The following is a 15,263-nucleotide window of genomic DNA, read 5'->3' on the forward strand; positions in this document are numbered from 1 at the left end:
GTTGACAAGGTGAGGAATTTCACAGGATTTGAAAAGGAGTTTTATCTTTATAGGTGGATAATAAGAACATTCAGTTATTCTAGCTTTGGAAAGGATATGTAACCTCCAGGATCTTAAGTTGTTAACCTTTCACATTACTGGAATTTAAAAGGAAATTTTCTTGGGCCTAGATTTTTTCCCCATCATTTGCTTGCACTTTCTTTTTCTGGTACTGCTCCCTGTTGGCGCGAGGTTACTGGATTAGAGAACTGCACTGGTCGGATACGCTAGAGCAGTTCCTGTTAGGGAGCCTGTCCGAGCCAGAGATGGTAGAACGCCAGAGTCCTGGTTCAACTTGCAGTGGGTCCGTCGCACAGGGATGTGCTCAATCCGTTTTGGGAGTTCTCTGTGCTGCTGTATCTAGTGCTTAAAAATGTTTTTTCTTTGAAAGGCAAAAGATGTGATTGAAGAACATGGCCCTTCTGAAAAGGCAATAAACGGACCAGCTGATGCTTCTGGGGATGAACCTTCTAAACCACAGCCTAATCCTGAAGAAACGAAAAGTACTGTACAAGAAGATGGAAATAATCAGGAAGAAGCAGTGCTGAATGGTGTTTCATAAACTGAAGTTCCTAGTTTACAGTTCTTTTACATTACATTTTACAATAGTGCTTGTATAAGCTTGCCAAAGATAGAATATGGATCGCCAGTCTTGACACCGCACTTTCAGTTCCTCCATTTTGGAATACAGAAAGGGGAGGGATCCTGAAGAAATCATATGTTAAACATACTTTGACACCTACTGTGTTATAAATATATCATCAGATGTGCCTTGAGATAGTATATGTAACATTTAAATAAACAAAAACTTGCTGGCTATAGGAAATGTTATTTTGTTTTCAAAATATGGCAGAGATGTGGGGGGGATCCCTAACTTGATATTCTTTATGAAAGCATTAGCTGCTTTTGTTACATTTTTAATAATATGCAACCACTTCTTCACCTGAGGAATACTAGAAAGAAATGCAGTTTAAAATATTTTGCACTGAATTGTAATTTCTCCATTAGTTTAGTCTGGAAACTGGTCTGTTTTAATACATGTTTTTTAAATGCTGTATGTAGAAGAAAAATCTGCAGACCACTGGAATACATTTGTTAAATTCTCATTATCTGCAGGGATATTGGCAGTGACATTGGCAGTGACTGTTCTACATTGAGGCTTTGTTTGATTTATTTATTAAACTGTACAGTATTTAAAAATCAAACATAGCTTTAGTTAACACTAAGCTGAATTAGTCATGTCCATAAAGACATAACCTTAACTACTGAAAAGATCAATTTCCAGAAAGTTTATTCTGTATAAACTACATATGTTAGTCCTCAGTAGAGTATTTTTATTTTTGTTTTGGTTGTTTGATGTGCAATATGTTTTTGTATGCCAGTAGTAAAAAAAAGAAAAAAAGAAACCCACAGAAAAAAAACAAAAAAAAACAAAACAAAACAAAAAAAATAAACTTTGATCTTCCATCTGTTGACTGTTTTTCATCAGAAATATCTCAGGATTTTCAAAGAATGAATGCTGTAATTTGACATTTGACCTCAGCTCATTAGCTGGTTGAGCTGAACCTTTGGCTGCCTTGTAGGATTTGTCTAGAGCAAATTAACATATTAAATTTGCCATTTATACACTGGAGTCTTAAAGTATTTAATGCACTTTAAATTTAGTTTTTATTTCAGTTCTTAAAAAAAAAAGAAAAAAGCTCTCAAATGGGGGAGGTGGTAAATGTCATTTCATTTTTTAAACATGCATGGGAATATTGACAGTTTGCCTTTGCAGACATGTAATGAGGGTAAAAGTCTGGTACACTAATGGTAGTTCCTTTCAGGCTTGTAAGCAACATAGACATGGGCTAAAAAAGAAGGTTGGAGACGTGAAGAAATCATGGGGACATCACTTGAAATGAAAGGGGAGAAGAGGGATGCAGGACGAAACCAAAGCAGATGTCTCCAAGAACAAAGTGCAGCCTCATCCTCACCAAATCAGGTATGAAATGCTTTGAGCAGCAGGGGACAAATTATTTAACTTCTGCATTTTTTGTAGCTAGAAAAGAGCTGAAATAGGAAACGGGGAAGCAATAAAATTGCAACTTGGGTAGGTTTCAATCAAAAAGACAGGATGTTCTGGGGAAAGAAGTGTCAAGATTTGACAGTTTGGACTCAGGAGGAAATTAAACCTTTTAAGTGAATCAGCTTTTTAAGCAAATCTTAGTCACTAAAAGGATTTTTGACAATGAGGCCTCTAGGAAAAGGGGATCCTTGGTGAGGTGAGGGAGGAGTAGACAGGTAATGGCTGTCACATCTACCTTTTCTGAAGTCGGCTCATTAATTCTGCTACTTTACTAGGGCTCATCTTTTAGACCTGCTAATTTTTAAAGTTTTGTTTGTCCAGACATTTCCTAGTTCAAGTTAACTGCTGTATTATGGCGTTTCTGTTCTGTACTTTGTTAGATGTTCTAATGTCTATTTTTCTATCTTTCATTAATCCTCCTTTCTTAAAAGAACAGACTTCCCTACTAGCATCTCTTCTGTGGTACTGCTACTATGCATATAGAGAAGCACACAGGCAAAGTCCTACAGGCCCAAAGAAAAGATGCAAAGTTACACAGACTAGTCAAAACATAAGCATTTTGCATTAGTCTGGTCTACTGACTACACTTCCTACAAACAGCATATTGCATAAATGCTGTAGGCCTGAGCAGCATTTGTACTACATTGGGAAGACATGTATATTTTGGGTAGGTGCAGAACTGAATATTTAAATTAAAAATAAAATCTCCATGTATATGTGGTTCCTTGTAGCTTTGGCTAATCTATAACTTATAACTCAAAGATTTAGAAGGCTTCTGCAACTGAATTCCCTACTTTCTATCTCTTATTAGAAATGGAAGTTGTACTTTTATTTTAAAAGTACAAGGTAGAGCACTCAAGATAATTTCGTAATAGGTGATCTTATATTCTTAGGATTTATAGTACAAGCTTGTTATATGAATTAAATAATGACAATCAGTGCAGGAATTAGTAAAAATATTTAGAGACAAGTGGCAAATAAATCAGTAACACTGAGAGACTATGTCAGGTATTGCAAGTTAAGACACTTCTGTACATTCATTTCTCAATCACTTTTATTTGTTGAATTAAAAAAAACATAAGCATTTCTAGATACTTTAATGTACAAATAAACCCTGCTGCTGTTCTCCAAGAACAGGTTGTTTCAACCCTGCCTTTTCTTTCATTAGTATCATCTAGCTAACTTTGGCATTTTAAATCATAGCAGCATGAGTTTTAAACAAATGTTCCTGGGTAAACTGGAAATTAGCTCAACATGGTCTCAGGCTGTTTAGATCTCCTACACAAGAATAAGAATTAGCCTGTATTTTCCCCCTCGTAGAATGACAAAGGCGTTCAGTGGTAGATTACACCATAAGTAGAAATGGGGGTTTAATAGAATTTAGCAATGAACATGTTACAGACTGTAAAGCACAGCCCCTCCCCACTCACAGTAAATATGTCTAAGCCTGAGGGTTAGGGAAGACGTTCCCTGAATTCACTTCAAGTACCATTTGTATCAAATCAAAAAGATTGGCATTGCAACCCTTCTGGGATCACTGATCAAAACACATGAACTAAACCACTGATTTAAAGCAAAATGTTCACATTCATTTTTTAGCTTGGCTATCCAGTAAATCTTTAGCTTCATTGATTTTGGCTGCCACATATGGAGAACCACCTAAAGGAAACAAAAGTATCTTGTGTCACAATCTGTTCTCCTTTACCACGTTACTGCCCACCAGAGACTCAGAGACTATATAAAAAAAAAAAATTCTTTAAACAATCTTAGACGTTTCATGAGGTGCATTTACGCTGAAGCAATAAAATACCTTGATGACTTTTCATAAGTGGAGCAATTCCAGAACAGCATTTTATGTAGATAAATACTCATATCTATTGTTTAGTCTACTCCCATCTCAACAGAAATTCTCTGTGGTACATTCATTTTATCAAGCTGAACTGGTTGTCAGTGTGGTTGAGGGTGTGCAGCACTATCTTCCTTTTTTTTTTTTTATAGATATTACTGCAGGAAATACCAAGCATATGGGTCTTTGCCAGACCCAAGTTTTCTGTATTGGTTGAATAATTACATAGCCAATTAAACTATACTGTAGTTTAAATGATTTTGGATGAAAGTATATCACCTTCCCAGTTGGGTAATCTATAACTAACAATATTCTGACCATAAGACATGGTGTCCTTTGGTCAGCATCCTTTGGTTTATTTAGTCCCAAATTACAACGGGCAGCATTATGACATGGAGCATACTCACTAGAGTTGACACTGTGTGCCCAATAGAGAGCATCTGAATTTGCTTCTGTTAAAAGGTTTCTATGGAAATATGTCCTGAAGACCAGTTTTGAGGGCCAAGAAAGGGGGGAACAAGGGAAGGGGAAGTTCCAAGGTCACTCTAAATACATCAACTTGCCAAGTAGTAATGCATGTGACTTACTACATTGACTTCAATGAGCTGAACTGCTGTGCTCAGCAGAGGATAACCTACGTGCTTAAAGTTGAGCATCTGCTTATTGTACTGTATCTGTTCCCTTATGTCACCATCGTCACTACATAATTTTTTGTTCTTGCTGACGATTATAAAGGCCCAGTTCTGCAGTCACCAATCATGGAGAATAACCACAGGACCTACGAGAACTTCCACACACTACACCAGCTTTCATTTAAAAGTAAAGAGATTTTTTTTTAGTCGTTTGATGATGGATCAATTCAATGATCTCACTTTATCTGCAAAAAAGATATAGAAGGTAACAAAATAAATTTAAAGTGGTTGAATGCATCTACTAATCTGCAAGTGTTAAAAGAAGGAGAAAGGCTACCCTGAAATTAAGGGATTCAAGTCTTTTATTGTGCATAAAAGATGTGTATACGAGTCCTATTTTTGTTTTATTAAGTTCATTAGTTTCAGCTAAAAATATACCAGAGAGAACACTAATTCTGCTTACCTTTATCTGGATGATTCAAAAGCATGATCCGTCTATGAGCTTCCCTAATTTTACTTTTACTGGCTGTAGGACTAGGTAAAAGGGAGAAAGAGATTTAAGTAAGCTAAATTGAAGGAACTTTCCTGAAAATATTGCATAAGGGTCCTCAGAACTAGGAAACAATATTTTTCTTGTACAGTAACTGTTAAGAAATTTGAAAAGACTGTTCTCCTTCACATGCCCACTTTTCTCCTCTACTGATGCTTAAGGTAACTGTTTCATTTAACAATTTTAGTTTATATGGCAGCCTCAGTTTATTGATCATAGCCAGTTTGAAGTGCAGATGTTTCCAAACAAACAAAAACTTCTCATGGAAGTTTAGTAATGTAAGAAAAACACCTTTGTTCCATTAAGTAATTTTCACAGGGCTTTAATGAGATGCAATTTTAGAGAGGGTTGCACTACAGTCCTTGACAGCAAGCTTTTCCAAACATTTTTTTAAGTGTTTGCACCCACAGTTTGTAGCAGCCTGTTTCTGTGACTCCCTTTATAAAGTGTACCATCTTTCATTTTCCTTCAGTGTAGGCAATATTTATGGAGGGAAATGGGGAGCAGCCTTCACTTCTCGTATGTGAGAAAAATGAGGGTCCCATCATCTGTGTTCTACAGTATAAATAAGAAACAAGTCTGTAAAAAAAAAAAAAAAAAAAAAACCCACCCCATCAGAGGCTAATGCCTCTGGGATGACCAAGACATTTGGAGAGGAAATGGGAGAAAGTAAAGGTCAAGTGCAAATTTTCAAAGCATCTTAGTGACCTAGACCAGCAGTTCCCAGTCTGTGGTATGGGTACCACCTGTGGTATGCAGACAACCTGTCAGCGGTACGCGTTAACAGATGTATTATAATGACCTTATATGACAAAAATTTGCTGGGGGTACTTAAGTACCCCCAGCAATTTTTTCAGTTCAACCTTAAGATCATATAGTTTTAAACTGGTGGTGCACAATTTGTCAAGAGTTTGGGAACCGCTGACCTAGACCCTCCAAAAATTCAACTATGTTTACTTTCCAAAAGCTCAGATGGTCAGTGTGCATGTAGGTGCTTATCTGCCATTGCAAATGTAGGCACTGGGGCCTTATAACCCAAATCCAAAGTTTCTTAGGCTTTGCAACAATGATTGTTGTAGTGCCTAATATTTTGGCAGCATGCTGTCTAAAGTCCTGTGGTTTCAGTTCTTGGTCTTAAGTGTTCACGTGGGGAAAAATAGTTCTTCATGCATCTTTATTAAATTTGTTCACAAAAAAGATTTTTAACTGCTTTTTTAAACAAGTTCAATGCAAAAAAAATAAGTGTTTGACTATTGCATTCCTAATTGGGAACGGCTTTTAAAAAGAGAAGATTCTTCTGTGCAGCACAATAAATGCTACTAATATGTGCAACTTGGCAGACAACCTTTCAGACAGCACCAACTAAAAATAGTTTCTGAATACATGAATCACATACATTGAGGGACCTACAATGCCAGCTGAAGTCAACAGGATCTTGGAAGACTCCGTATTTTTCAAAGCCAGACCCACATGAGAATTGTAGTCTCCCTTGCATTCCACATTTTTTACAGAAATGACCTTACCTCACTCCTAATATTAAAGCTGCTTCCCGTTTGGTCATTTTAGGATCAAATCCTCCTCTGTAATAACCACCGAAGGTCTGAAATGGAAAATACGTTAAAAAGAAAATTCACAGACAAGTAATGTTAACTAAACCTTGTGGGAAGGGGGAGGGGCAAAGTTGCTTCTACTTTTATACTGACAGGGCTGTATGAAATTTCGCCGAGTGCTTAGTTTCGAAGCTGTTTCGAGCTCGAAACAGCAAAATCAAAACTAAACGAAAAGCATCAAAACAGCTTCAAAACTAAATGAGGGCTCTCAAAACATTTCGAGTAGCTCCTCAGCAAGGTGTAGCTCAGGCTGGCGGGGAGTGCAGCCCTGGCTCTCCCCGTCTCCTACCGCCAGGCTGAGCTGAACTCTATGGAGCCTGGTGCCAGGCATGGGCTGTGCCCAGCACCAGTCCCAGGCGGCAGTGGCAGCCTCCTGTCATCAGGGGTAGATCCAGGGGCCCGCGCCCCCAGGAGGAGTCACAAATTTTGCTTTCAAGACTTTGAGATGCAGTTTCTGAGAAACCTCTGCACCTATTTCCTTAAAACTTGGCAGGCTTCATGCCCTCAGGGCTACCATCCCTGCAATTTGCATCCGAATCGGGCAAGAAATGACAACATTTAGGCATTTTCATGATTCCCCATTATAGCCTATGGGAGAAACGTCGAAACAAGTCAAAACGGTTTCAACGAAATGGGACAGTGCTTTAAAACGGAACGAAACACTGTCCCTTCGAAACAGTGAAATGGACATCGATACGAAACAACGGTGTTTCGCAGAGCCCTACTGACAGTGCTTTCCAGTCTAAAGGGGCACAATGGAACTTCTTAACAACTGCTATTATGAGATTCAAATAAAGTTGAAGTTTATTCTTTAACTGTGTGGTGGAAAATCTTTGTCCTGTTGCTGTTTGCAACTTGTTTCAGAATTAGTGAGATAAGTGACAGTTTCTCCAATTTTGCATGTATGCCTTCTGTACTCTCACGAATAATAGAATACTGGTCTGGAGAAAAAGGATGTTCTGTATTTATAGAAGAGCATTTTTAAACTAGGGAACAAATAAAGCTAGGTACAAGTAATAAGTAATATATCTAGGAAAAAGGATTATGGCACTTACAGATGTTGGCAGTGTCTGAATGGCTTGTTTTACTTGTGGCTGCATTTGCTTCACAGCTTTTAACACATAGCGACCTTAAAGAAAGTGATTATTAGTATGGAACTGGACTAAACCAATATTTTAATGAAAACTTAGAATTTTAGTACAACAGTTTTACTTTAAGATTAGGATGAGTAACAAAACTATTTCTGATCTAAAAGAAAAGAGTTTAACATCTTTCTGTAATCTGTTCCTTTATGTACCCCCAAAAGACTATAAAGTACTGTATCAGCTACTAAACTGATATAGTCTATTAAATCCTTGGTTGTCACCTACCATCCCACATTTTAACTGGTAAGAAGGATCAAATAGTTATAGTCTATCCTTGACCTTAAGAGAAATATTCCCAGCCCTCCTCGTCCTGGTCTTCAAACAGCCTCCTAATCTTGCCCAACTCATCAGAACTCCCTGCTGCCCAACAAGCACCTAATGGGACCCAAGCCTGCCTTAATAAAAGAAGACCTCTCAACTCATCTCTACTGTCACAACAATCAATACTCCCCACAACAAAGCCATGGACTGTATGGATCATACACACATCCTCAAATCTATAATCCACCTGACATTTGCTAATCCAGTGATTCCCAAAGGTTGTGTTGTGACAGGTTTGCCATGAGATCCCCCTGTTTGAGGGGGTAAATGCTCTCCTTCCTGGTACAACACCCTGTGCCTAACCCAGCTACTAGGCCTGTGCAAAGTGGCAAGTATTCGCTTTGGATTCAGAGGGACAGTGATTTGATTTGGAGATTCTAATCGCTCTTCCAGTTCGATTTGGCTGAATCGGATTCGAAGATTTGGTGCTGCTTTGGAGACCTGGCCATAGCCTAAACAGGTAGCAGTCCTCAAGATGCTGGACACAGCTGCCTCCTGCTGGTAAGTCTGTTGTGGTGGGAGGGAAGGGGTGTGGGGGAGGAAGGGATTGGAGCTGGGACAACCATGGGATGCGGCAGCGGTGGGAGTAGGGGCTCTGCCCTGCTGCCGCTTGCCCCCTTCTGCCCAGAGCAAGCTGTGCCTATATCGTGCCGCCTCGGCTGGGCACAATGCAGGCACAGCTTGCTCTGGGCAGAAGGGGGCAAGCGGTAGCAGGGCAGAGCCCCCACTCCCACCACTGCCTCGCCTGGCCTGCATCCCATGACACCTCTCTTCCCCCCCCCCCCGCCCCCTTCCCCCACCCCAGCTGGGCAGCTCGTCCTAGCCCAAGCCCCCCCCCCCCCGCAACAGAGTTAGTCACCAGCTGGAGGCAGCCCTGTCCAGCATGGTGAGGACTGCTGCCTATTTAGTTTATGGCCAAATCTTTTTCAAATGGATTCGGAGGTTTTTGATTTGATTCAGACCTTTTAATTGGTCTCCTGATGCGATTCGGAGATTTGGCCACCAAATTGGGCCGAATCTCCTGCAAATCGAATCGGCTACCAAAGCTTTGCACATTCCTACCAGCTACTGCAGGGCAGCTTCTCAGCAGATTGCACCTTTCCTCTGCCCCCAGGCAGCTCCTGTGACCTCCCACCCTCACAATCCCAGCAGCATACTCTGCTACTACAAAGGGGCAGATGCACAGACAGAGCCATGCTTTGCAGCCTGGTTTATCCCTTCCACACCTCCCATGTTCTCGGGACTGGCAGAAGGGCCGCAGGGGTGGTTGCCATTGCGCGAGGCCCTGCAGCATGAGATACAGGCCAGGGGTCAGCAGGGGACAGACAATGGAAGGAGCAGTATGGGAGAGTAGGGTCCTGCCCCCTCTGCCCTTAAATTGGACCACTGATCTAGCACCACTGATGGCCCCCTCCAGATTTTTTCTGAATTTAGATCTAGCTTGGTGATTTTCAATCAGGGTGCTATGACATTCAAAGGAGTTATGGAGGGGTGTGTGATGACTAAAAAGGTTGAGAACAACTGGTATAGGAGCTAATCCTTTCCTTAAAGGTGTATTTGGTGTAATTTTGTAACAGTACATTTCAGCACCAAAATGACTTCCTCTGGCAGAGGAATGGAGTAGGTAATGTGTTTTGGAAAAAAAGTTATTACACCCCCACCCCCTTTCTGGTTGTAAGAGTGAAGGCATGCTGGTTTTGATTTAGATGAAAAATGCACCCCAGGTAACAGAAGTTTGGGAAACACTGTGCTAATGTCTGTATTTCACAAATGAAAGTGACCCTCCTGAATGATCCAGATCTTCCACTATCAGGTTTTTGCTGCAGCTGTCTTGTCTACTGGCCACCTGATAAATTTCTCTTATATCACGTTTTCTGCATAAAATTCAGTGTGTGTGTGTGTGTGTGTGTGAGACACACACACATGCACTGAATTTTATGCAAGTTTTTTCCACCCCCATCTGCTACTTAGCTCTACTGAGGAACCTGAGGAAGGATACTGTGATACCCAAAAGCTTGTCTATCCCAACCATGCAGTTTGTCCAATAATAAATATTAACCCCCACAAAGATTCATGCTGCTTGCGTATTTTACAACGAATCATTATTGAAGCAAACTATGAAAAGTACAATATTAGCATTTTGACTAGACACAAACCTGTATATCCAACAGCAGCTATTGTCAGGCCAACTGCTATCATAGTAGCCTGGGTCAGGGGGGAAAAAGTAGTCATCAGAAATGGGAAAAAAATGGTAGTGTCCAAAATTAAACTAATTAAAACATAGTAAATTAAAATGGATTTAAGCCTCACTTACATTTCAATATTGTGGACTGTGCTGTTTACTTGAATATTAATGGAAACATGAAGCAGTAGTTTATAAAGCCTCTCTTCCTGCATTTCAAACTACAGACAGAACAATTGCTGTTAACCTTGGGTACAAAAAGCTTCAGGAAATTCTCCCTGTCTATAGAAATACACACTGCACTAAAAACATTAATGCACTTTGGCTGACTTTTTATGTTATTGGAGCATTAGAAAAAAAAATTCTTGGAAATAAAACCTCTCTATCCCACCTACTTTACATAATTTGTTTTATAGCTGTATTGATATTTTGCATACATTTAACTGTTCACTGCTTCAAAGCTTTTTATAGCTTCACATTGCATGCAGCCAGAGCAGAGCACTTCTGGATCCTATTTCCATTTGTCTCTCAGATTTACTGTGTCACTTCAGGGGAGGCATTTAAATCTTGTTTGCTTAAAATCTCCCTTTTCTAATACAGGTGATATTTTATCTTCTTCACAAGCACTTTCGGGCTTTTTTATAAACACTGACTGATGTTATATGTTTCACAGATGCTATCAAGAACCGAATGTAACAGTTTAGCCTTGATTAGCCAATCCTCATCCCAGATACTCAGTAACCTTGAATAATACAGTTTTTGGGGAACTGAACGACCAATAGGTGAAGATACGTGACAAGGAAAGTCGTGTGCATGGGGAGGCTCAACAGGGACGTGCCCATGAAAACTGCCCTTTTGCACGTATAGAAAAAGCAGGGCTGGCATCAGGGGAAGGGCCGGCTTGGCGTCCTTCACAGGCCCTCGCAAGGTGACCTCCTGGCGTGAGGCAGTATCAGCCCTGGCCAAGCCACCCCGGCCCGGCGCCCCTCCAGCCCGCTCTTGGACGTTTCCAAGGACAGAAATTCAACCCCCCCCTTTCTAAACAATGCAGGATCAGCCTCGCAGCCAGACATGTCCTCCTCGTCTCCGACCTCCATCTCCCCTGCTGCAGTTTGGGGACAACTCTTCCTCGTCCTGCTCCCCACCAAAGCCCAACTCCATCCTCTCTCTCCTTTCCTGGCAGGGATTTAACCCCCCCGCCCCCATCAGTCTGCTCTTCTCCACACTCAGTCGTGCACATCCTGCTTCCCAGGCCCCTAATCGCTGCTGCCCTGCGCTGGAGGCTCCCCAGTTGGTGCACATCCCCCCAGGGGCCGCCCCGGGCAGGGCAGGGCTGAGCTCCGCGGGGCTGCACGCGGCCCCCGGCCGGGCCGCACTCACCATCGCTGCTCTCCGCGCGGCCTGTCGCAAAGCGCGCGCCGAGTGTCGTAAAAGGGCCCCGCCCCCTGTCAGGGGAGCGCAGCCCGGGCGGCGAGTCGCGCGCATGCGCGGTAGCTCATGTCGAGTTTTGCCGCGACTCAAACCGCAGCGGTTCGACGCGAGGTGGCCGCATCTGTCTGCGCCGTGTGCGCCTGCGCACAGGGCCCCGCCCCACCGTTGCCTGGCGTCAAAGCGAAGCTGACGCGGTGCTTTACACAAGAGATGCCAGTGGCAATTAATGCGGGTTAGTTAGGCCGGACTCCAGTGTGTTTAATGAGGACCTGACACAGGTGCATTCATGAGGGCAGCAGTCGCACCACAGGGCTGGTTTTCACCTCAGGGCCTGTTTCCCTCCAAGTCGGACCCAGGAGCCTGGGAGTGGAGTGGGGTGGGGGGGCGACGCGGTCACCATCATACGGAGAGTCGCCGGCTGCCCCAGGATGCGGGCACGGCACCGCCCCGAGACAGGCCGAAAACAAATGTCTGTGCCCTGAACCGGGTAAAACACAAGTTTGTGCCCTGACCTGGACACAAAGTTTGCTTTTGGGGAAAACCCCAAATTTTGTAACCCAAGCCAGGCAAAAACACAAAATGCTGTAACCCAGCCGGGCAAAAAACCGAAAGTTTGTACCTCGAACCAGGTAAAAAAAAAAAAATTGTACCCAGAACTGGACAAAAAACTAAAAGTTTGTACCTAGAACAAGGTCCAAAGTTCAGTTTGTACCCTGAACCGGGCAAAAAACAAAAGTTCAGTCTACTTCCTATGAAGGTTTAAAACGTGTATTTGCCTTGGTCCCTTTTACATCTTGTTTTAATAAACTCAAAATGACTGTCTCGGCAAGCGTTTGCAGGACAGGGCCGAGTGCTGCGTGTGGACTGGCTCAACTAACTATGCGAGGCTACACGAGGCTTCCTGAATTTTAGCCCCCAGTTGCAAGTCACTGTAACTAAGGTGTGGAGGGAAAGCGGGGGAAACTACAGCCTGTTAATCCAGTCTTACTATTGCTGAAGTCAATGTGAGATTTGTTGAAGAGGCCAAAAAGATTGAAACATAGTCTACCCACATCACACCTAGAGTGATGCAATATTAACATATGCATGGGAAGAGAGTGATAAAAGATTTATTTCTGCTGAAAAAGGCTATTATGTTTGAGCACACTTGCAAAAAACTGGTTTAGCTGGCACGGTGCTGTCCATTTTTGGTCCCTGTCGACCAGGGCAAATCAGATTCAGCATGTCAGCTTGTCATAATTGAAACCTCAGTACTTCCTTTGTATGGCACACTGACAAATACAGTTTATATTGTATATTTATTATCTAAATACTCTGATAAGTACAGCCATAGACCAGAAAGGCATAGTAACCGTGAGGTCATTTAACACGGTTTTCAGTGAAAGCTTGTACTGTACGAGGTGGGGACTATTTTCAGGCTTTTTGAAGCTGCAGCGAACTGGGGATTCTTTGAATGCAGAATAACACCGCTTCAGGAATATTGGAGAAATTATATTCTCTCAGCCTGTAATCCCGAATTTGGCTCTGGAGTGCTGTGGACTTCATGGACTCAGTCTAACTCTTAGTTGACATGTCTGCATTGCAAAATCCATTGATGCAATTGGCACTGCTTGGCACTCTCTTGTTGCAGTCTTAGCAGACCAACAGTTGAAAGGATTAGAGGCTGATCTAAATTCAGAATAAGAAAAGCAATCTCCACAGGTGTAATTTGAACCACATTAGCATGGTAGCATGAAAATGTCTGACTAAATAGATTACTACAGCCTTGATCTTTGCTTTTCTCCAATATCGAATTCGCTTTTCATAAAACAATTTCCCCTCTTCCTCCTGTTAATAGTGTTCTCTGTTCCTCTTCTCTCATGTTTGCTCTCTTTCCCCTGTCATGCCTATTCTTTGCCCTTTCTGGTTTCTTTTGTTTCTGGTAATTCTCTCTTTCTGTCTGCGAGCTTCCCATTTTTCGACAAGCTTTTCTCTTGCCTGTCTTTTTGTTCCAGATACATTATCACTGAATTCTCCAAATTTATTCTCTAATGGAGACCTCCCTGCTGGGCTGTCAGCAAACAAGACTGACCACTAGTGCACTCTGTATAAATTTAATATCAAGTGCTGGTTCCAGATGGACAAGCTCAGTTATTTGATTGCTGGAGATTACCACAAAATGAGAGAGAATTATAGGTCTGGTACTTGTGTGTGAATATTATTAATAATACAGTGTCATCTATTAATAATATAGTGTCATATGCACAAAGCAATATGAATTCTATTAGGAATTCATGATTTTGGAAACTGGGTGGCTCAGTGTTGTCATTGTCACCAATCCCTCTATTTGAGGATGATCTCTACCACGGCTCAGTGATGGGTCTTGAGGTGACTTAAGAGTCCAATTCTTGAGCCACAGACAAGACCACAGAAGTTGCAGGTCTTTCTGCAGGGAAGACTAGGCCATTGCCTAGGATTTCTCTCCTTTCCCTTCCTCTGTTCTCTTTTCTCTGCTTTGAAGACAAGACACTTTTCCTTGAAACAGGCTGTCACTTGGTTGTGGTTGCAGAGTCATTGGAGTCGGTTGATAGCCAGTTCCTCCCAGCTCATGATGTCGGCACCCGTTTTCTTGAGGTATACCTTCAAATGTGTCCTTGTAACATTTCCTCTGGCCGCCGTGGGATCGCAGGCTGTTACTAAGCTAGGAATAGAGCACCTGTTTTGGAAGTTGAGAATCAGGCATCCGCAAACAATGTCTAGTCCAGCGAAGTTGGTGCTTGAGAATCACTGATTCAATGCTGGAAACATTGGCTTCAGCAAGGATGCTGGCATTTGTGCAGTGATCTTCCCATTTGATGTGGAGGATTTTCTGGAGGCATCGGCAGTGACACCTCTCCAGGCTCGTGACAAGATGATGGTAGGTTACCCACCTTTCGCATCTGTAGATGACAGTGGGGATGATGACTGCATTGTAGACCTGGGTCTTGGTGTCTTTCTGGAGATCACAATGAATAAAGACACAGCAAAGCAATTTCCCAAAAGAAGCACTTACATACTGGATCCTCTGCTGGATCTCCACATCAGTGTTTACTCTTTGAGAGAGGTTCCTACTGAGGTAGAGAAGTGCTCGACTACCTCCAAGGTCTTTCTCTTGATGGTAATTTGGGGATCAGGGTTACATTCATGGCCTGGGGCAGGCAGAAAGAGCACTTCAGTCTTTCATAGATTTCATAGACATTAGGGCTGGAAGGGACCTCGGAAGATCATCGAGTCCAGCCCCCCGCCCAAAGGGCAGGAAGTCAGCTGGGGTCATAGGATCCCAGCAAGATAAGCATCCAGTTTCATCTTGAAGGTGTTCAATGAAGGCGCTTGAACAACCTCCGGTGGCAGGCTGTTCCAGACCTTGGGGGCTCGGACAGTAAAGAAATTCTTCCTTATGTCCAGCCTGAAATGATCTTGT

The 15,263-nt window shown here is 42.2% G+C and overlaps 2 protein-coding genes across 8 annotated transcripts in view; one reads left to right on the forward strand and one right to left on the reverse strand.

Moving 5' to 3' along the window:
- Positions 1-1,506, forward strand: part of FXR1 (FMR1 autosomal homolog 1) — a 65,196-nt gene extending 63,690 nt beyond the window's left edge. For all 6 annotated transcript variants that reach the window (XM_059731176.1, XM_014606217.3, XM_014606216.3 and 3 more), the window contains one exon: positions 431-1,506. In XM_059731176.1, coding sequence (XP_059587159.1) covers positions 431-601 — 171 coding nt within the window. In that variant the 3' untranslated portion in view covers positions 602-1,506. The remainder of the gene's footprint in view (positions 1-430) is intronic.
- Positions 1,507-3,143: 1,637 nt separating this feature from the next.
- DNAJC19 (DnaJ heat shock protein family (Hsp40) member C19) lies at positions 3,144-11,893 on the reverse strand. 2 transcript variants are annotated; one of them, XM_006266934.4, is made up of 7 exons: positions 11,774-11,836; positions 10,526-10,614; positions 10,368-10,416; positions 7,801-7,874; positions 6,659-6,735; positions 5,049-5,119; positions 3,144-3,766 (listed from the first exon to the last, which is right to left on the reverse strand). In XM_006266934.4, exons 3-7 carry the CDS (start codon positions 10,408-10,410, stop codon positions 3,696-3,698), a joined length of 336 nt encoding a protein of 111 aa, XP_006266996.1. In that variant the 5' UTR covers positions 10,411-10,416; positions 10,526-10,614; positions 11,774-11,836; the 3' UTR covers positions 3,144-3,695. The 2 variants fall into 2 exon arrangements, with proteins under 2 accessions (XP_006266996.1, XP_006266995.2); XM_006266933.3 differs by lacking the exon at positions 10,526-10,614 and having other exon boundaries at positions 11,774-11,893.
- Positions 11,894-15,263: the final 3,370 nt, after the last annotated feature.

Source organism: Alligator mississippiensis, chromosome 7, assembly GCF_030867095.1.
Source record: "Alligator mississippiensis isolate rAllMis1 chromosome 7, rAllMis1, whole genome shotgun sequence".
Taxonomy (NCBI): domain Eukaryota; kingdom Metazoa; phylum Chordata; order Crocodylia; family Alligatoridae; genus Alligator; species Alligator mississippiensis.